Raw genomic sequence first — 23,194 nt, forward strand, 5'->3', positions numbered from 1 at the left:
AATCCTTGCAGGCATTAAAGAGGATCATTATCATTAGGGAAGCAGCAAAGCAGCATGAGGAAAAGGGGCGATTATTATAACGCCAAATGAAAAAAAACCCAGAACTCCAAATTCTTGGTGTAATTATGTAAACATCTGCAGTGCGCATTGCTGGTACGGAAGAGGCCAGCAAAAGAGATGAGGGCTGGAGGGCTTTGGGAAGGCCGGGGAGGGGACCACGGTGAAGGATCTTCCTACCTTCCCCTCTTTCCATATATTCTAGAACACTCTTTCTTCAAGGGTCCACTGGTACCTGCCAGTGGTGGGTGAGATGACTCTAAGGGGTACCCGAACGTCCTAAATAATAGTTCTGCATTTTAATGGCGCTTCTGGTTATATTTTTAGGTGTACCAGTGATAGTATGGTTATGTTTTTAAAAGGAGTCTTTATTTTTCAGAGATACATATTAAAGTACGTATCGCTCAAATGATAGGACGTCTGGGATTTGCTGCAAACTATCTGATCTGGGAGGAGGGGTAAATGGGCAAAGGCCAAGAGGAAATCGCCAGGGCCCCTGAGCTAGAGATTGCTAGAACTGTGTGATGGGAGCACGGGGTTGCACTCTCTGTTTCTTATATACCTGACATTTTCTGTAATAAAAAGGGAAAAAAAAAAACCCAGTTCTGTATTTTCACTGTTACCTTCTACTTTGGACAAACACCACTATGTAACATGGTGATCTCAGCCTTCCCTGTAAGACACACGTACTTCGCATAAACACGAACGCGCTGCAAGGGAACAATTAGGTCAACAGTAGGCTTGGCATCCTGAACGAGCAGCAGTGTGACCTGGCTTAGAAAGGAAGAGCGCCGGCCCCTGGGATGGTTCAGGTGCTTTTCAGGCCCCAGGGAGACTGGGAGAGGTGAGCTGTGCGACTGCGGCCCCCGGGGAAAATGCGGGGGTCCCCACGCAGCAGCCCCTTCCGGTGCTGTGCCGCCTCCCCCCTGCACCCAGTGCCCCTTCTCCCCACCCACGCTCACCGGCAGCTGTTCTCCCCATCCACGTGCAGCGACGACTCGGCGCGCCGGAGGCCCAGGCGGGCGAAGGAGTGATACAAGGTGAGCGCCACGTCGCTCAGGCTGTGGGTGCCATCTGGCTCATCGTACACGTTCTCCCAGTAGGAGCGGAGCCCCGGGGTGCCCGCAGGGTAGTTCCCGTACAGGTAATAGTCCAGCTGCCCGATGATTTCCTGATTCACCACGGCTTCGAATTTCCGGGCGAAGAAGGTGGGCCTGGCTGTCTGCTGTGCTCGTGGGATAAAAAGAGCAGCGTCAGGGAGTCGGGTGGGGGGAGGGCGGGGGTCTGGGGATCAGGGCTCATCCGGCAAGCCACCCTGTCTGGACCCACATCCCAGCTCTGACACTTACTCAGCTCTCTGTCCTCAGTCTCCCCATCTGTAAAGTGGAGATCCTAAGTGTGTTAGGACTGAATGAGTTAATATTTGGAGAGCATTTAAAGCAATGATGGGCACAGAGTAAGCATCATTTAAATGTCTGTTAAATAAATTACGTCCTAGATGTTTATAGCTGAGATGGATCTCAGGAATCATTTTAGCTGGAGGTCTAGGGCAAATACAGCCTACAGATATATTTTAGTTGTCCAGCGGAGTGTTTTCAAATTGAATTAGCTGGCAATATTTAAAAAGTACACGAGTTCACAGAAACAACTTTTAGCTTTCCTTTAAACAGAAGCAGATCTGGTAACACCCAGGCCCGTGTCCCTATATGGGAACAACTGCTCAAAGCTGGACAGCAGCGGGGGTGCCTGGGTGGCTCAGTCAGGTAAGTGTCAGACTCTTCATTTTGGCTCGTCATGATCCCAGGATCGTGGGATCGAGCCCCACGTCAGGCTCTGCACTGAGCCTAGAGCCTGCTTGCGATTCTCTCTCCCTCTACCCTTCTTCCCTGCTTGCATGGAAAAATCAAGAAATAAAATATAAAAGCTGAAAAGCAGCTGTCCTTTTAGATGGGCATGGACTCTTAAGCTCACTATAGTCTCTACCACTCCCTGCTGTCTCCTGGGCACTGTGGCTGATTTACAGACTCAAAAGGAACTCCCACAGGTACTGATCAGAAGAATCTCTGGGAGTGAGGCTTAGGAATCTACATTCTTAACAGGTTTGCGAGGTGATTCTTTTATAAGACTCGAGGATAACATAAATGATGCCTGGCTGGGCTACACACCACAGTCAATTGAACAGTTTTAAGAAATTCAGATTCTGGGGTCCGTCCCCAGGCCTACAGATCAACATCTCTGGAGATGAGGTTCAGGAATCTGGAGGCAACTAAACTTCTCAGGTGATCATGGTACAGTGTTCAGAGACCACTTACGTAAACCAAGTTTTCAAGGAAACAGGCCCAGAGAGGGAAACGGACTTATCTAAGGCCACACAGCAAGATAATGACAAAGCTGCGATGAAGATCCGGAGTTGAGGATAAAGGAGTAAAATATTGACCATCCTCTGATCTACCAGGTCATATACTAATATCTGTGCGGGGATCAACAAAGAGCCACGTAGTTAATATTTCCAGCTTGGCAATGACTCAACTCTTCTGTCGTAGTGTGAAGGCAGCCACAGAGCAAATGCAGCCATGGTAAATAAATGGGTGTGGCTGTTTTCCAAAAAAACCTTTATTTACAAAAGCAGGGAGTGTGCTGGATTTAGCACAGGGGGTGTAGATTGGTGACCCCCTTCTAGCACTATGCAAACAACTAAAACCCAGCCCTCCCTTGAGGCGCTAATGGGCTAGTGCTACTACTGACCTTAGGCAGGGTCTGGCTCTGTTTTCACTGTAGGGGATTAATAGCATCAAGGACTATAAAAGCCAGTGAGCACATACTCTCCCCTGAACACTATGTTCATGTCACCACCTCGGATTCTCAGCTCTGCAAAGCAGGCATTAGGACTTTTGTCTGACACAGAAGGAAAGTGAGCTCAGAGAGGGGAAGTGATATATACACTCTCACACAGCCGTAGGATTCGAACCCACATCTGATGACTCTCAAACCCAAGCTCTTTCCACCGCACCATCCTAGGACTGAGCTGCTGAGTAAGCTGGAAGCCCCCCAAGACACACATCCTTGGCATTATTCTGAATATGCCCTAGCTTCTCTGCTTCATGAACCTTGTGATGTTCACAGACAGTATTTAAATAATATTCCCACCCTCCCTGGGGGTGGGGGTCAGTTCAGTTCCTTTACAGTAGTGCTGGAAAGAGACCACTTGGGGTCAGATCCTTACTCTGCTACTTCCTAACTATATATGTCTTAAGGCAAATCACCCAGGGCCTCAGCTTTCTCATCTTTAAAATGGGTATAATAATATACATGGTTAGCACGGAGTCTGGCACACAGTGTTAGCTGCTCTTATAATGTGACTATCATCACTACACCCTGAAGCCTTCTGCGAGGGACTTCTAGGTCTCCATGTTCTCGAGGCAGAGAATGGACTCAGAGGCCGGGCAGCCTCATCCGCTGCTTGTGATTCTTTATTCACAGCTGTATCTTCTAAAAGGGCATGTTTCTATATTTATCACTCTTCTTTGAACAAGAACTCTGAGTTCCTTACAGGCAGCAGTTTCTTAGAGGCTAGATGTTGGGGGATATTCTTGATCTCTGTTTACTGTGAAAGAAATAGCTGTGAGCACGTGTGAGGTCCCTGTGTCCGCGCGTGGCTACCAGAGACCACGGTGTTCCTGGGAGGCTGGGGCTGGAAGGCAAGCGCCGCCACCAGGGGCAGCATCCCACGAACCTCCACGGCCACTTGATTGAAGTGATGAAGGACCGTTGCATTGAGGGAAACAGCTGGTTTTCTACAAAAGTGGGGATTTACTTTTTTTTTTTTTTTAACTTTTGAATAGGTCAGCTATTCCCCCAGCAAGCCTCTTTCTGCTCAGCAGATCCTTTCTGCGTGGACAAAGGAGTTAAATGTCACCCAAGTTCGTACCTACATTAACATGGGTTTGAGGAGGTCCCCAGGTGGCTCTTAATCTGCCACCAAAAACAGGGCTAAAAAAATACTGATTGCAGCAACCACTTACAGAGGTAAAAGACGCTAGGTGGGCACCTTTAGGGAATCTGAATAATGAGATGAAACCCTCTGTGTGTTCTGCACCTGCATGGACACGAGAACAGGGTGGCAACAGGTTCTGGTGGAAAAGGCCCAGGTCTGCAACTGGGAGCACCTGTGAGCGACCGCCAGGCCTGCCGCTCCATTCTGTGTCCGTGGACAAGAAAGTTAGCCCCCCCCGTGCCTCAGTTTCCCCACTTGCACAACGGAGATGCTGCCTACCCCAGGGAAGCCAAGGTCCCCAGAAGGCCCGGTACAGAGCCTCGTATAGGCCAGTTGCTACCCCTGCGCTTCTCATAAATAGCCTCCCATCCACGTGGGGATCTTATTTATATGCAGATTCTGACCCGGCCCAGCTGCAGCAGCAGAGATTCCAGACTTCTAACAGCTCCCTGGTGATGCTTATGCCCGTAGCCTCTGGACTGCTTGCTGAGGAGCCTGGTAAGAGACTGGAAGCTCCATTCGGGTGGCCCGTGTCCTCCCGTGGATGGTGCTGTTATGTGCCAGAGGGAGTGTGCGGGGGCGCCGCAGCCGGGGTGGTCCGCCTGCACTCCCTGTGTGTCAGTGGCTGGGGAAGAAGCGTACCGTCTCCACGTGCTGGCTCCAGTGACCTCGGGTGATGTGTCTAACCATTCTGTAGCATTCTGCTTGCTCTCTCAGCAGCAGGGGCCAGGGCACGGTGAGGGGGGTGAGGAAGGAGCGGGATGGCACTCACACAGGATGGGAAGGGGCCGCCATCCTGAAGAGAGCTGGGAGCCAAGCATCCTTGGCGCTCATGGAAGCAGATGGAACACGTAATACCCCTGCCTCTGCGCTCCCAGAAGCGTAAGTTGCCAGGTCGCGCTGAGACACTGTGGTGGCAATTAACGCTTCTACCTCTTCTGACTTCTTGAGGTTCACAGAGCACGGTGTTTTCCAAACCCGACTGCTCATCAGCATTTTCCAGAGTGTAACACAGCAAAATAAAAATTCCTGGACCTCAGTAGAGATCAGAAATTCTCAAGCGGGGGTGAGTTTGCCCCCAGAGGACATCTGGCGATGACTGGCGACATTTCTTATTGTCACAACTGGAGTGTGTGGCCAGATCTAGTGGCTGGCACCCAGGGATGCGGCCTCAAATCCAACAATGCATGGGACAGCCCCCCACAACTGAGAACTATCCAGCTACCATGTTCGGTGTGCTGAGGTTCAGAAACTCTGCCCTGGGTATCCTCAACTTTGAACCCAGAAGTATCTTTCTACTGAGTATTTTAGGGGATTCTGATTAAAAGGCAGTACAGAGAAATAGATTTGGAAACATAAGTTGGCCTATGGGACCTCGAGTTTTTTTTACCTTTCTATGCCTCAGTTTCTCTATCTCTAAAATAGAATAATAATAATACTATCTCAGGATGCCTGGGTGGCTTAGTCAGTTAAGCATCCAACTTCAGATTAGGTCATGATCTTGTAGTTTGTGGGTTCGAGCCCTGCACCGGGCTGTGTGCTGACAGCTTGAAGCCTGGGGCCTGCTTCAGATTCTGTGTCTCCCTGTCTCTCTGCCCCTCCCCCGTGCGCCCCCCCCACCTCTCTCTCTGTCTCTCTCTCAAAACTAAACATTAAAAAAATAAAACAGTAATACTATCTCTCTCCATGTATCTCACAAGGCTGACATGGGGTTCATGAGTCATTACAGGCCAAATGGCTAAAACTGCTGTGGCCTGGCCGTAAGTGATCAACGCCCGGTGGCCACAGCTGATGTGGCCACTGTTACTATGGACAGCGGGGGCTGGAGAGCGCAGGGCCAGAGGACTCGCAGGCCCGGCCTCGGATGCCTGTGGCCGTGTGCTGGGAGGCCCTGGACCAGGGCTGGCGGGGGCCCCGGGGGGCTCACCTGAAAACGGTGGAAGTCCTGCGGCTTGAAGTCGTTGGGGGAGCAGCCGCACCAGTCCACGATGTGCTTGTACTGGCACTTGCAGCCCAGCTTGCGGTTCCAGTTGGTGATGCGCAGGTTGTTGTCCACCATCGTGTCGCAGTGGGGGCTGTTCTCCAGCACCGTGTGGAAGAAGGACTGCGGGGAGACAGGGGCCCGCCTGAGACCTCCTCCAGCCTCCCTCAAGGGTGCTGGGTGGGGGGAGGTGGTCCCTTCCTCCAGGACCACCTGACTGCGCAGGGACTCTCCCGGACACTCATCGGTTCTCTCTGCAAGTGGGGTCAGCTGCCAGCCTGGTCCAACTCAGGCCACGTGGGACATTTCATCCAAGTGGCTTCATTCTGTTTGCAAGTCTAATGCTGTCTTTCCCCAGCAGTCTACAATCTGACTGCAAGATGTGTCCTATGGTTCACGGCATCTTCTGTCTGCCCGGCAGAGAGGAAAAGTCCCTCAGGTTATGTTAACACATGGGAACCAGAGGAAACGTGGTGACAATTTTCCGGAAAACCTTGGGCCAAAAGGGCTCATGCTTTGCAAATAGATCTGAAACCAGGGGATTCCTGTCTGTGGTGTCTAGACAACGACTGATGCTCTGGGATTTTACCCCTCGGTAAAGGAAGCCAGATTCATGGGTGTATCAGTCCTGGGGAGGGCTGGGGAGGGACCCAAAAGGTGCGGCCTCAGCCACAGAGGTGTAGGGAGGGGCAGGGCAGCTCTCTGTCCATGGTGCTGAACCAGGCTCCATTGGTTTCTTGGAATTCTTGGAATTCTAAGACTCTTGGCCAACCTGTCCTAGGAATCTGAGAAAGCAGCAATGCCGAGAGTGAAGAAAGAGACCAGAGAGAGGAGAGAGAGAAAGAGAGACAGAGACAGACAGGCAGGCCGACTTCTATTTGGACACTATTTTATAACAACCCCAGATAGCATGCAGATACATTCTCCCTGCTCTCTGCTCCCTATGGGAAGCTGTTTCGGGGATACATGTCTGCCTCTAACAAATTTATAGCTCAGCCTTTAGATTTACTCTAAACTGGTTTCCTAGAAGTGGTCTGGGAGAAAGGAGGGCAAGGCATGGATGCTGGAGTGTTAAGTGCCTGTGTGAGCTGGGGTGGGGCTGAGACAGCCAGTCAGCACCAGCATGGGTGCCTTGATTAAAACAGTCAGAGTCCCCAAACAGTCCCTTCTCAATGGGGGCATGGGCAAAACAAGGCTCCACCCATCACCTCCAGCTGCCCTTTTCTGTGCTGCTAAATGACATATGCCCGTGAACCTGGATTTTAAGCTTAAATTGTCTGCAAGCCCATAGAGGCATATATTCTCCATCAAGCGGTGGGGGAAGTTCCCAATTACCAATTGCCCTGTGTCCTTTCATAATGATACAGAAATTCCCTGAAGATAATGGATGAGGAGGTTATCGACATTGAGAGAAAAGGTGATTTTCACTGAAATAGGATTAAAGGCTGATTACCTAATGTGTGTGCAGAATAGTAAAACCTGGCCCAGTGATGACAAACCCATCATCACTCTGGAGTGACGTGGGCAGCCTGGCACTGCTCCAGAGGTCGGTGAGGGATGCGGAAGCCATCAAATGAGATGCACGGTCTCGTCTGGCCTACACACCGCCTGGGCCTGCAGCACAGCCAGGGAGAATTGGGAGACCACTCACGGGAGGTGTCATGGGCTCAACAGAAGGGGAGCCAGCTCTGGAGTTTCCTGAATTCAGAAATTAGGCTGCAAGGGAACTGTAGGTCAGGGAGCTGAATCGAGAACCCCTCAGTCCAGGTCTGAGAAGGCTGCTGGCCTGTCAGTGGCAACATTTCGGAACAGGGTCTCCACCCACTTCCACATGGAGCTGGGGCTGTTTCCGAGTGGCCTGCAGTCTTACACAACCGGGCTTCTGAAAGGGAGTGAGTGTTTGTGTCTCCTCCAAAATTCATAGGTTGAAGTCCTAGCCCCACAACGTGATGCTGTTAGGAGGGGGGGAGGCTGTGGGAGGTGATGAGGCCAGGAGGGTGGGGCCCTCATGAATGGTATTAGTGTCCTGATAAAAGGGACCCCAGAGAGCTCCCTTGCCCCTTTTGGGATTGAGCACAAGGAAAGCTGTCAGTATGTACTCTGCAGCCCAGAAGAGGGGGCCCTTGCTAGGACCTGACCATTCCGGCACCCTGATCTCAGACTTCCAGCCTCCAGAACCATGACAGGTACATTTTTGTTGTTTAAAAGCCACTTAGTCTATTGTACTTTGTTACAGCAGTCTGAACTAAGACACCTTCCCCCTAGTAAGGTCTCAAAAGTGGTGACATGCTCCTTGGAGCTTTTCAAATGCTTCCAGAAGCCATCAGGAAATGCTGAGTCCCAGCGGCTGTCAATGTGGGGGCTACTGCAGCTCCAGCAGAAGCCCTGGCTCTCTATCTTTGAGATCACTGGAATTTCCACTGTGACTGATGAGGCCAATGTCTCAATGACAGACTAATGACTGTCAGGAAATGTTAAAAAAAAAAACCACTCAAAATTAGAAAAGGGATTCTTCATGTTGAAAAAGTGGTTATTACAGGATTGGTGACTATAGAAGATCTGCCAAAAGTTGATGTGGTTGTGTCCTGAAAGAGCCAGCATAGACAGTTGGGCAGGTTACATACTGCACAACCCTAGTGGGATATCATCAACACTGTAGATCTGAGAGGTTTCTATTTTCTTTCTTTTATAAAAGTTTTCTGGAAAATGGCAGTGAAGAGTCTTTTTTTTTTTTTTTTTACCAAAATCAGTGTATGATCAGTGACAATTTTATGACCAACAGGAGCCAAGTGTCTTAAGGAAGGACTGCCTTTTCTACTTTGCACAAATATGTTGTGTGGACTGCTGGTGGCAGTGTTGTGTGTCTGTCTATTCCATCCTCCCTCCATGCAGACCGGAGGGGGACAGGGGCTGGCTATGACAGCAAGGACCCTGGTGGCAGATGCAGTTCTCCATCTGGATGTCAGCAAAACTTCGGCATCTGCTTGGCTCCAAAGGCCAGAGGTGGCTCTTACCTAGACACTCACCTCAGCAGGAAGCAGGGTGTAGGAGTAAAACTGCTTCATTTTGGTCACCAGATCATCTGTGGAGAATGTCACATACTCCACAAACTTCCGGTTCAGCAAGAACCAGTCCGAGCCTCCATCCACAGCAATGCCCTCTGGGATTCGCCGGTCCCCCAGGCGCCACATGTGGGCATCACACTCCAGGAAGAGTCGGTCCAGACCCTGTTTTCGGATGAACCTGCGAAAGACAAGGTAACCCTTAGCCCAAAGGTGCACGGAATCCAAATGAAAATAGCACAATTATGTCAGTAAAAGAATGTATTGAGCACTTCCTGTGTGCCAAGTTTCTTTTTTTTTTTTATGTTTATTTGAGAGGGAGAGAGAGAGCAAGTGGAGGAAGGGGCAGAGAGAGACAGTGAGGGAGACAGAGAATCTCAAGTAGGCTCCACGCTGTCAGTGCAGAGCCTTATGTGGGTCTTAAACTCATGAACTGTGAGATCATGACTTGAGCTGAAACCAAGAGTTGGATGCTTAATTGACTGAGCTAACCAGGAGTCACTACTGTGTGCCAAGTACTGAGCCAGGGGCTCTGTGTGTAGTTTGTCACTTGATCTACACTAGTGAAACATGTCACTATGTCCCCATGAGGCAGGCACTGTCCTTATGCCCATTTTATGGGGGAGGATCCTGAAGCTTAGAAGGTTTAGGGGGCTTGCCCAGCACAAGTGGATGGCAATAATCATCTGCCGTATCTGCCTCCTCCTTACGCAACTTTTGAAATCACCCTTTCATGCCATGAATGCCTTGGCAGTTTGGTGAATACAGCCTGTAGATGCCCATCTTGGAATAATGCTCTTAAAGGCATACCTCAAAACATGTCGTATTAAGAAATATTAAAAAAAAACCAAAGTTATGATATAATTTGTATGGTTTTAGATTCACACATTACATATAGGATTACAAAATATTTTTCAAAACACCAAATTTATGTGTGTTTCTTTTGTAACACATGAGATAACGAGATCTTGTGGCAGGTCTAATAACTACTATAATTTTGCAGAAGAGGGGAGCATAAATGATACTTAGAGGTATACGCATCAACCATAATGCGATATGAAAATATGTGATTCCTAACAGTTACCACTAATACTGTTGTGGCTTGTTACCTCCATTTAGCTGTATTTCAATTAGAGTTTAGTGAAAATAAAGATTGCTTTCTTCCCAGCCAAAGTTATGGGCCCCCTGAACCCTGATTAATAACTCCAGCTCTTGAGCGTATATATATTTGGGATTTGCAAGGCAGGCAGAGCAGAATTGGCACTTTCTGTTTTGTAGATGCAGAAACCAGAGATCAAAGAGCTGGCAAAACGGATGTGTCGGGAAGGTGGGCCAAACTAGAACCAAGCCTTCTGGCGGGAACCCTCAGGTTCTCTGCAGTGGGAGCCCCACACCTATGGTGTGCCAGGCACTGTGCTGGCCTGGTGTGGGGATGGGAGAGGGAAGGTGTCGCTGTTCCTCAGGACGCTGTCTCATGGGGACCTGTAGTCTACAGGTCTCCTGACCCAGGGCCCTTGCTGCTTCTCCAGCTCATACAACATAAAACCAACCATTTTCAAGTGTGCAATTCAATGGCATTAGTACATTTGCCATGCCGTGCAACTGTCACCCATGTAGTCTCAAAATATTTAAGCATCCCCAAAGGACATCCTATAAGTAGCCACTCCCTGTCCACCTTCTTTTGCCAACACCAATCTGCATTCCGTGTCTATGGATTTACCTACTCTGGACATTTCACACAGATCCAATCGCACAATACATGGCCTGTTTGAGTCTGGCTTCCTCTACCAAGGATAGCGTTTTCAAGGCTTCATCCTGTGTTTCTGTCTACCCCGCATCCACTCCTCGGTTTTCTGGGAACCACACCTTGGTTTTACTTTGGACAGCCACCCATCTTAGCTCTCACTTAACTTGGGTTTGCGCCCGACTCCCAGCACCAGGCGGTGGTGACATGACCTAGGCTGGTCAAGTCAGAGTGTCCCATCTGCCCGGCTGCCACAACTGGTTCTGCGATGGGTGAGTAACTCAAGCAAAGTCTGAGATCAGACCCCAGGCTTTTGCTGGATCTACCAGGAAGGAGGGCTCTTCTCTGGCATCTTCAGCTGAGAGAATGTAAGTCTAGAGCAGCTGGTGCCATCCTGTCACCGTTGAGTATACAGGCTGTTTGATACTGGAGGTAAGAAAGGAGAGAGAGGGTGGGATAGAGAGGGAGAGAAGGAGGGAAGGGGGGAGGGAGGGACAGTCTTGATGACTATGCTTGAGACTCTGGATCTCACTGTGCCTGACTCACCCCAGACTCCTCAGTAATGTACTTAGGGCATTTTGAAATGAGATTCTGTCATTTGCCCTTAAGAAAGTCCTAATACATTTCTAAACAACTTAAACTTTTATCACTACCATGATGGATGTGCATCGTCTCAGTCCCTAGAGAAAGCAGACAGCCATGGATGTGACACATAAATACCCCTCTTCCACTAAGCCAGTCTGCACCCCGCATCATGTGTCTAGAGGCCTTTGCACCTCCATGTCTTCAGATTACAGTTATCAGTCTCCCACCAGGTAGACGCTGTTCTTGTTAGAACTGACCTTGGATTCCCCCTTTCTGCTTTCCTCATGGTTCCTAGGACAGTGTAAGGTAGTGACTCAGGAAAGGTCTACTGTGCTACCCAGACTTCAGGGTATACAAGCTGGAGATAGTTCCACTGTGCTGGACATGCTGAATTCTACAAAGAATCCATCCCTTCCAGTGGGTCTCCCCAAATCCACTAGCATCCACTGGAGGGAAGTATGTGGAACCTCACTAATAACTCCATATCCCCAGTACTTTCTTATGCATAAGGAGAGGACCTGCCCATAGACACTGGTCACTCACTGAGCATCATGATGAAGTCCACTGAATTCTTAACAAAATTGATGATAGAATAAAAAATATGTTGAAGACTTCATTCTTTTTTTGTTTTTTATAAATATAATCTATTGTCAAGTTAGCTAACATACAGTGTATGCAACGTGCTCTTAGCTTAGGGAGTAGATTCCCATGATTCATTGCTTACATACAACAGCCAGTGCTTGTCCCAACAAGTGCTCTCTTCAATGATTATCACCCATTTTCCCCTCTCCCCCCTCACCCCCTACTCCAATCAACTCCTCTGTTTGTTCTCTGTATTTAAGAGATCATTTGCCTCGGTCTCTGTTTGAAATTACTTTTTCTCCTTCCCTTCCCCTATGGTCTTCTGTAAAGTTTCTCAAATTCTACATATGAGTGAAAACATATGATATCTGCCTTTATCTGACTTAATTCACTTAGCATAATACCCTCCAGTTCCATCCATGTTATTGCAAATGGCAAGATTTCCTTTTTTCTCACTGCCAAGTAGTATTCTGTTGTATATATAAACCATATCTTTATGTTGCGGACTTAATTCTGCTGAACTGTGCTTTTCATCTACATGGTGGTGCAGCTCTACCAGTAACCAGCTGAATGACTTTGGAAAGTGATGATCGAGTCTTAGTCTCACTTTTGGTAACATGACAAAGTTGGGCTTGGTCTGAACTGTAAAATTAAATGCTTACAGGGGTCAGACCGATAATGGAAGCATCTGAGGCAGGCTGGGTGTAAGACAACAGGGTGGGCAGAGTCAATAAAGTAGAGAAAACATTTTTTAAAGAGCATTCAAAGTCATTAAAAAAAAAAAAAGATGCTCTGACTAAAAACATATCACTAGCTTGAACCCAGCTCGATAACCATGACTTCCCAACTATGACATTGGCTAAGTCACTCAGTTATACCCAGGAGGAGGGTGTGGGGCAGGCATTCCAGACAGCTACATGGGATTCCAGAGAAGGCTGGCAAATTTTCTGCAGACACACAGAGGACACAAGCCAACCAGAAGACTGAGGTATCCAAAGACCCTGGTCTTGTTCTTTCCCTAACCCATTTCCAAGTTCAAAATCCACACTGTGAGCAAAGCCACATTCTCTCTGGGAGTGACCCACTGAAGGTTTTTCAATACACTTGCCGTATCAACCCACTAACACAAAACTCAGCTCTAACTGGTCCATGAAAGGAAGCCCCTGAGTTTAGGAAAATAAAATCCTACCTCAGCTCTGTCTGGTGCAAATTACGTAATAACGTTAAACTGCAGACACTAAACCATGCTTAAAACTTTAAATCCTAGGTAACTTCCATCAAGACTTACGTGGTAGCCAAGACGAGCTCACCCAGAGAGAGAAAGAAACAAAGTACAGGTGTTGAGGATATGCCAAAGTTTTCTTTCCATAGACCAGCCTTTTAATTTTGTGTTCCATTATGTGAGAGAATAGCATTGTCTTGCAATTTTAATGTGATGTCCCAGACCATAATATCCAAATACAATATTTATGCAGTAATCTCCAAAATGAAATATTCATGGGGTGGGAGATTGGTTGCTATATTTACTTGCATTTGAAAACTGATAAGCTGCAAAAGCATGCTTTGGTTAATTATGAGTAAATAGAGACAAACAATCCCCCCACAGCTCAGTTCCTGGGTTAAGAGGGGGTTCTGGACTGGGATAATGTGGCAAAGGCCCAGAGTTTGGGTATTTAGCAGGGGAAAGGAATCAGCTGCTTGGGCAGTGATTTGCATTTTGTTTTCTGCCCTATGCATTTGTCATCAGTTGAAAAAGGGAATGGCTGGAAATCAAGGTAAGTAGGAAAAGATCTGGGCGTGCCCTTTCCTAAATGCTGGTTCAGCAGTCAAGAGTGCGTGATTCTCTGACCTGAGGGGTGGAGAAGAGACTTATTTAAGCGCTGGGCCCAATGCACAGAAGATGACCCATGACACCCTCCTCTCTTTACTTTCATTTCCAGATGACTTGGTTATGTGAAGGCAATGGAGTCAACAGGTGGAATTACAGAACAGACAGAAAGAGGATCTGGGTACCAATTCAGACTCTGGCTTCACAGACGGTGAGATATGGGGTTGGCCTGACTCTCTGGAATGCCAGTTTCCTCATCTGGAGGATGAGTTCCATGACACTCGTGCTGACACCCTCCTGAATCAGCTGTGAAAGTCTGACAGGTGAAGTTTATAAACACCCTTGCAAAGTATTTAGTAAGCAGTGTTCATTCCAGCAATGGACCGACACAGTCATTCCACAGTGAACCATTCTTACATAGTGATCGTACCCTCCCACAATCCCTCATATCTGTGACCACCATTTCATGCTTTATTTTTCTCCATAGCATTTAAAACTTTGTACTACCATATACAAGGTATTTATTTAGTTTACTGTCTCCTTACTAGATGTAAGCCTCAAGAAGGCAGAGATTTTTTTTTTGCCTACTTTTGTTCACAGCTGTATCCTTACTGCCTAGACTAGTACGTAGTATACAGTTGGTGCTCAGTAAGTATTTTCTGAGCCAATGAATAAAGGGAAAAGTAACAGTCATGCAACTGTTCAGTTAGGAAGTAGCAGCCCCTAACCAGGTATCTGATTCGTCTAACATATATTCAAGAGACAAAGGGACTCAATCACAAGAAGGTTACGTGCATTCTGTTCCCCAGAGTCACACAGCTAACAGTCCTGGACTCGAATCCAGGTCTGTATGAATCCACACAAGCACTTAACTGGTGTGCCATTCTTCATCTGTCCTGATTTGCTAGGGTCCTTGCAAAAGGATTCAAAGGGAGGATCTGAGAATTTCTACTACCTCAAAGAGACACTGTGCCGAAATGACAAAACTGAGAGAAAAGGGCTCATTGTTCGTTTTGGAAGAGGCTTTCCGTCAGACCTCACAAGGACTTCTGCCTTCAGAACAGACAACCTGAGGGCAAACGTGCAATCAACTGCGTTTGGTTTTCCCTCCTAGGCTTTCAGGGATGGGTGGTTTGCCTTCCAGAGACTTTCTCTACTGGCAAAATATGGAACAAAGTCATAACTAAATATGATTCTACTGAGATGTCACAGGGACCAAGTTCCACTCAGCCGAGTATCAGAGGAAATTGGATGGAAGGGGGCAGGGATCCTGATTCTCTTCTGTGTGTGAAGAGGTCAGTTAAGAAACCTTCTGTAGCCTTTGAAAATGATCTCAGGAAACACAGACAATGAAGAAATCTCTCAAATCAGTTAATTCCCTGGCTACAATCTCGGCATGTTCATTGAGTGTGGAATTATTCCAGAACTGTCTCGTCCTATAATGAGTTTGAAAAGGAAGAACTCTGCTCCTCAGATTTTACAGTGTGTTTGAGTAAGAAGGAATCTTAGCAATCAGCTAATATAATTAATTCTATAGCTTGAAAAAAAAAAAAAAACCCCAACACACTGGGAGGATGTATGATTCAAAGTCATCCAAAGTCACATAGCCTAGGAAAAAATCTTCCCTTTTCTTTCTCTGACCAGTGATGTGTCACTGAATCCAGATTACTCCTTTAGCACAAGTACAACCTAAGCATTTTAGTTTGAAAATAAAGTCATGGAACAAAGCACGAAAACCCACATTGTATGAAATCAGCCAGCTATGTGAAGGTGCTGACACGTGACAGCCTCGTAATGCAGGGGCCAAGCTTTGGACTACAGGATTCAAGTGCTGGGTAGGCCATCAACCTTGGACAATGTGAACATGTGACTTCACATGGAAAATAGTGATGACAGTAACACTTACTTCAGAGGGTGGGTGCACAAATTTAAATGAGATTATATATAGAACGGGCTTTAGTATAGTGCTCAATACACTATAAGTGCTCCATAAATGTTCACCAAAATGCTTACTATTTTTCCTTCGTCAAGCTACAAATTTACAATTTCTATCCTTCTCTCTCCCGTGATTTGGAAGACAGGAATGGGCAGGGCACCTCCAGAGCTAAGAAGACACCGCTACATCCAGAAAAGCAATGATATTTTCAGCACCAAGGACAGAAGCCCAAAGCCCCACCACACACCACACAGTGAACTTCATCTGCGATTATTTTAGTAAGCAGTGCCCATGGTTGTGGTGGTCGAGGTGACAAGGGTCATGGGGATCTTTCTAATTCTGTCCGAGCAGCATGAATACATCATCTTTCCGTGCTACCTGTCAGCAAGGATTCAGCTCATTGGGACCTAATCTGGCAGCTCCACAGGGACCCAGATGGCCATTTCTTTCAGGCCCAGGCTGGGTTGTCCCCTTTCCTGACCTGGGCTGGGGTCAACTGTCATGCCTCTACTCTGCAGTATCTGGAAGCACAAGGGCGCTTGGAGCATTCACTCGTTCAGCAGTTCTAGTCAGCATCTTTGGTACTCCAGGTGTGCGTGCTGACAATATAGTTGGAATAAGATGGACATCATCCCTGCCCTTCTCCATCTTCCAGGGAGAGAAAGAAAAAATAGAATAACACCATTTATTGAGCACCAGCTACTTTCCAGATCCCGTTCCTCACGCTAAATCCATATTCTCTCATTTAGTCTTTACCACAACCCTATGAAGGTTCATTTTTACAAATGAAGGAACAGAGACACAGAGAGGCTAAGTAATTTCCCCAAGGCCATACAGTTGGCTAGTGGCAAGGGTGTGATTCTAACCTTAGCCGTCAGGCTCTGGATCCCACACTTTTAGCCACTGGGCTGTAATCCTGCTCTTAATAACTAAGTAAGTAGACACAAAGAGCCACAAGACACATTAATATATAATTAGATGTTTGTGGCAAGTGCTATATAGAGAAACTCAGGGGCACAGTGACAGAAAATAAAGAGAAGGGACATCATTAGTGAAGATTGTTGGGGAAGGGCTTCACTGATGAGGTGGCATTGAAGCTTCACATCAAGGATGAGAAGGAATTGGGCATCTGAAGAGCTCGGGGGAAGAGCTTTACTGGGGACCAAAACAGCATATTCAAGAGCCCAAATGAATGGAAAGAAGTCAAGGTGGCTGGAGTGAGAGCCACAGGGACATGCTCAGCTTTGCCGACACGAGTAAGCCAGGTGCGAGAGAGGCAGGCCCTACCTGATTGGGGGCAGGGGAGGGGGAATGTATCACCTACCCGCATGGGCGGGAAGCCCCACAGTGAACATACTGTGGGAATCAGTGGGAGACGGAGGCTAGGAGTGCAGACCTTGGGACCAGACTTCTCGGGTTCCAGTCTGCTCCCCCACTTACAATCTGTGCATTTAACCTAGCTAGCCTCTGTGCTCCCATCTGAAAACTGGACCTGCTATGACTGCATTTCCATTATGAGGTGGTTTTGAGACCTGAAAGAAGTAACCTCATAAGGCATTTAGGACAGTCCCCAGTACACAGGAAAACCTTCACATGTGACTATTACTACCGCTTCGTGCGAAGAAAGCGGACTTGCGCTTGATATTCAAGGGTGAAGGGAAAAAAGAAGACTGAGAAGAGATGCTGAATCAGTGGCCCAAATCCTGGGACCCAGAATCTCCTCTCTCTGTGGCTGCACAGTCTTTATGGTGCTCGGGGCCCCAATCAACTTCTGCTTCTAAGAGGTTCACTGGGGGCTAACTGGTTTTCCACAATTTTTCACACATTTTAAAAAACAATGTTTACTGCCTTTTGTTCTGTTTATAAATGTAATGTACACCCTTCATGGAAAACTTGGAACAGAAAGCATAGAAAAAAATAAAAATCAAACTCCACCTCTCAGAGATGATACCATGAACACACTTTTCTCCTAGTTTTTTGTCTAACTTTGAGGTGTATTGTTTTGGAGAAAGAAAAGTTCCCACGCTGACCTCAAAACACACTTGGGGGCCACGAAAGGAGATGCGTACACAGCTTTGTGTGGGTGCTGGTGCGATGCTGAGCTTTATTTTGACATGGCTGCTATAATTGGATTAAATAAAGTGAACATGCAAACAGTGATAAATGCACTGGTTGGGTTTAAGAAAAGCAAAGGGGAAATGCAATCTGCTTTCCCCATTGGAAATGAGATATTAATTATCTCCTCACATCAATCATGGTGCTGTAAGACAGCTGGGGAGAGAGCCCATCTCTTGATAAGCAAGTTGGCACCAAAGGGCCTCCTGAGTGCAGATTTGCTTGAGGAGGTTCCTGGCCAGGCTCTCAATGGACTTGCCAAATATTGGCTAAACAGTTGCCTGTTTATACATCAAGGGAGGTTTGGGTCTGAAGAGGAGTTCAATGTCAGAGAGAAAGGGCTGCTGAAACTGCTTGGCTGTCATTCTGGCGCCCAGTGGGGGGTGTGCTGTTTAGAGCAGGTGAGGTCCAGACCTGACAGCTGGAAGAGACTTGCTGATGTCACTTCCGACCTCAGGGCTGGGACCCCTCCTGGCTTCCTACTGGTCTAGCTTTCTTACATGTCAAATGCTAGTTGTTTCCATAAGGAGGAATGCCTGCAAAATGTTAATCATATGTACGCCATTTTCAAGATTCTTCTCCATCAACATCGTCACTAAGTTAACATGCCTGACTAATTGCTCCAATTATATTCCCTATATTCACCTATTGAACTCCTATAACAACTCTTGACACACAGGTGCTTGATGTCACTCAGCCAAGGTCACACACCTAGAATCCAGAGCCTGGACTCCTGTGAGTCCTGTGTTTTACGTAGAGCACCTGTAGGAAAGCTCCCTTAGTAAGTTTCTCTAAATCAACTTTGAATAGCTTCAGCATTTTTAAAAAAAACTTTGTCTTATTCTAAGCATCACTGCTATGAAATCATGGGTTAGATGGCTAATTATATCAACTGTTGTTGATACACTTGCGATAGGACCTAGCCTTCCCAGCATCCCTGTCTGTGAACTGCCTGAACCCATCTCGCACACCCCTGCTGGATGGTGAACACACTTGGGGATATGCCGACTCTAGCAAGTAGTGATTTCCCATCCCCTAATCATTTCAACAGTACTTCTGCTTAAAGTTAGCAGGAGTTTTCTTTCATCTGTACACCCCAAGAACATAAAACTGAAGGTCCTCTCAGATGTGGTCATTACTCACAGGACGATAAAATCAGGCCTTACAAGACAGGCCGAACCAGGTTCCAGTCCCAGCTCTGCTGTCTGCTAGCTGTGAAACCTTGAGCAAGTGAAAGCAACTCTCCAAGCCTCAGTTGTACTCATCTCAAAGATGGGTAGCACCTGCCAAGTGAGGTGGGCCTGAGACAACATGCTGGAAAGTACCAGGATCAGGGCCTTCCTGAGGTCAGCGGGGACACTCTGTCCTCCACAATCCCCATCTCCCTGTTCACATTTTATAAAGATGAGCAAACAGAGGCTTGGAAAGTCAAAGCCATTGGTTGAAGTCGTATGGCTATCGCACGGGCGAGCCGGCATTTCAACACGGGTGCTGGGCCTCCTATGTTCATGTGCCAGCCCCTGCACCACACTGTGTCCCCAGGATCGGCACGGGGGCCTGGGGACCTTGAATCAGCAAGAGAGCTCAGATGGACGGAGGCAGACAAAGTGCCAGAGGGAACCCTATTCTGGCTGGTGGAATGATCTTCCCTTTCTAGCCCCTGTCAGGTGCCCCCCAACACTTGGGTTGCCGACATCCGGGAAACTTCTCTGATGCTCCCTGAACAGAAGCCAGGAGATCCAGGGCACGTCAGCAAGGACCTATTTAGGCTCACGGTGGGCTTTAGGGCACATGCTTCTGCTCGCCCTAGAGGCTCATTGGGAAATGATAACTGTACTGCATGCCTTTCACTGCATCTACTTTATTTTTGGAGGAAAGCAAGGAGAAATGGTGAACACAACACTCCCCTTCATTTAATTACAGGAACAGTCAGGACCAATTTGGCAGCTATTAAAATATTAGTTTGCCTTTATGCTGTCCCTTCGCAGCAGGAGCTGGGAATCCAAATTGGCTGCTAAGGGCTGGAGATGGGGACAGAAGGTCAATGCTGCTATTAGGAACCACGTGGAAGGGAAAACCGAGGCACCCTGTGGCCTATTTTGTATCTCACTGCTTGTTTTAGGTCCCTCCACATCATTTGATCTTTTAAACTCTTTGCCTTTGTCACAATGTCTTTTACAAGGGCTGGTCCAGGAACAGAGAGCATCAGAATGAGAAGGGCCTTCCAAGACCCTCTTGTTAATCCACTTTCTTTTTTCATAGGGAGAAAGTGAAGCCCAGAGAAGCAGAGTTGCTGTCCCAAAGCCACCTAGCATGCTGGGGGAAAGCCGGCCCAGAATACGCACAGGTTGCATCATACAAGGGCTATGAGCTTGGGCTCTGGGGACACACGCACCTGGGCCCAAGTCCTAGCCCTGCCATAGCCACATGGGTTTCAGCAACTTACTTCACCTGAGACTCAGTTTCCCCATCTCTATAATGAAGCTAATACATTGCAAAGGGTCACCGGCTGGAGCCAGAAAATCAAACCAACACAAAAGAAAAGAGAAGTAAACAAGGTAGTCAAAAAGTACACATTTCCAGGTGGAAAATAAATACGTGCTGGGGGATGTGATGTATAGTCAATAATACTGTATTGTGTATTTGGAAGTTGCACAGGGAGTGGATCTTAGAAGTTGCCATCGATAAGAAAAAAAAATGTAACTGTGTGTGGTGAAAGATGTTAACTAGACTTAGCGTGATCATTCTGCAATATATACAAATAAAGAGGAGTGCTTGGGTGGCTCAGTTGGTTAAGCATCCGACTTCAGCTCAGGTCATGATCTCACAGTTCATGGGTTTGGGCCCTGCGCTGGGCTCTGTGCTGACAGCTCAGAGCCTGGAGCCTCCTTCAGATTCTGTGTGTCCCTCTCTCACTGCCCCTCCCCTGCTCTCACTCTGTATCTCTCTGTCCTTCAAAAAATGAACAAATGTTAACAAAATCTTTAAAATATATAGATGAATAAGGAATCATTAGATCATACACCTGAAACTAACAATGTTATATGTCAATTACATCTCAGTTAAAAAAAGAAAAAAAAAGATTCCCCTCCGTGAACTACTTGGCTATTTGATGTGTTTATTTTACTTTAACCTTCTCCAGGAATAATAATAAATAAGTAAATGGCCAAAAAAAAGGGGCGGGAAAAGAAAAGAATGGAGTCTGGGTGTGATGACAACATCTGAACTGCTTGATTTAGTCAGAGATCAATGTTTTCCTTCCATTAACCTCCTTTGCCCACTTAGTCTCGTTTAAGCTGACTTTCTGTCATCTGCCACCGAGGGTCCTTTGTAACACACCACCCGTGCGGGGACTCGAGCTAAGCCATGCCCAGCTCTGCGCATTGGGGAGGGGACCACAGAAGATGCACAGTGGCTAGGGTTACTCATGCAGCAAGGGAGGCCTCAGCTGACAGAGAGGAGAAGGTGGCTCCTCTCTGATGATGGCTCATTTTACTGTGAAATTAATACTAAATTACTGCCCTTCATTCATACCAGTGACAGAAAACCAGCCAAGGGCTCATTCATGGGTTGGGGAACCTGGGAGCCTTTCTGTTCCGAGATCCTTGGGTTTTACTTTTAGCGGGAAGTGCGATCAACCTCTTGGCGTGAACCTTTATGTCGTCCTGTGGCATTGGGGTACTACCTTCGGCTACTGCTGCGCATCAACTAGACAGTGACCTAATGCTGGCCCAAACACCACCTATTTATTTCTTCCACCACGACATTTTCATCCTATGCTTTTCATGGCCAGGACATCATCATCACCATCACCATCACATAGGGCATTTACTACCTGCTGGATGCTTCATATGCAACAGTTCATTTAATCCTCTCAACCCCAGGAGTGTAGGTCTACTGATATTTCCACCCTATGGGCAAGGGAACAGGCTCAGAGATGTTAGGACACCTGTTCAATGCAACACAGCTAGGACATGGCAGAGCAGGACTCTGACCTAGGAGGCACAGTCTCAAAGCTCACGCTTCTAACCTCTGTGCAATACTCAATCCCAAGCACCAGGCCTTGAAACAGTGGGCAGAGAATAAATACTGACTAGGCTAGAATAATAATACTAGGGTGGATGATAATTCAGACACAGGTCTATCAAGTTACAAGGGGCTCCTTTCTCACTGGACAACTTTTACATGTATTACAAGTTTACCTGGAGGTAGCCTGAGGGCCTGGACACTAATATGTGGGCCAGTTTTGATAACTAACACCTGCATGGAATCTTGTTCAGCTCTACCTTGTTCCCACGGGCTGTGGGGCCAGAGAACTGGATTCAAGTTCTAGCACTGAGCTGTTGTGTAACCTTGGGAAAATCATTTAGACTTCCAAAGACCCTTTTCTTCTCCTGACAAATGTTGTCAGGAATAATGATTCTTATTTTGGACTGAGTGGCCGTAAGAATGAAACTGGATCAACATTTGAAAAGGTCAATGGAGCAAGGGTGCTTATTAGGAACATATCACACAGTGGCTGTAACTCTTGATCTATCTAGACCTCTACCTTTCATGGTAGCAACATGCTCATGCTCATCTGTGCTGATCTACAGAGCACAGGCAAGTCTGGGGGCTCCTTTTAAATGGAAAAAATACAGGCTCGCACTAGGATGGGAACAAGCTATAAACAGCTGGATGAAATCAGAGTTAGAATTTAGGCAATGATACAACAAAGGATTCTGGGGTTACATCTGGAAAGCTCAGGAGATGGAGCTCACTGCTACCTTCTTGTCCCTCTCCTGCTGTGGATAACTCGGTAAACTGAGTTACAGAGCCAGCCACAGGGCATGTCAGTCAGCAGAAAACCTGAAGCAGACCACAAACTGAAATGCCAGTGGGGCCAGGTAGGAAAGAGGGATAGGTGAGGACCACAGGGACCCAGAGAACACGGGCCTTTGTTTATGACCCACGTCATAGCCTCCAATGAGAAACCTGAGACCCAGAGTCAGTGGACCTTTGGATCTTTTAAGATGAGCTGAAATCTGGATGTGCCTGGGAAATGCTGCTATTTTTAAATGGGGCTATTCATTTTCAAATGGAGCACTTGAATTAAAACAGAACAAAATAAAACAAAACCAACATAAGGGCCAAACGAAACACATTAACAAACTAAAATTATCCCATGTGCTGCCAGGTTATGGTCTGAGTTCAAAGCTAGAAAAAGCCACCAGCATGTCAGTGATCTGGGCTGGTTCTTTTTAATGGTGTTTGCCGTCAGGATGGTGAGGCTGATCATGTGATCTCCCCCAAAGGGGGCGCTCTAGACTG

The 23,194-nt window shown here is 47.2% G+C and overlaps 1 protein-coding gene across 2 annotated transcripts in view; it reads right to left on the minus strand.

Annotated features, from left to right (window-relative positions):
* XYLT1 (xylosyltransferase 1) overlaps positions 1–23,194 on the minus strand; it is a 302,097-nt gene that overhangs the window by 17,399 nt on the left and 261,504 nt on the right. For both annotated transcript variants that reach the window (XM_039218878.1, XM_039218879.1), the window contains 3 exons: positions 9,059–9,275; positions 5,979–6,155; positions 1,020–1,282 (listed from right to left, as the gene is read on the minus strand). In XM_039218878.1, the coding sequence (XP_039074809.1) occupies positions 1,020–1,282; positions 5,979–6,155; positions 9,059–9,275 (657 nt within the window). The remainder of the gene's footprint in view (positions 1–1,019; positions 1,283–5,978; positions 6,156–9,058; positions 9,276–23,194) is intronic.

Source organism: Hyaena hyaena, unplaced genomic scaffold (genome assembly GCF_003009895.1).
Source record: "Hyaena hyaena isolate Hyena2069 unplaced genomic scaffold, ASM300989v1 scaffold_781, whole genome shotgun sequence".
Classification (NCBI taxonomy): domain Eukaryota; kingdom Metazoa; phylum Chordata; class Mammalia; order Carnivora; family Hyaenidae; genus Hyaena; species Hyaena hyaena.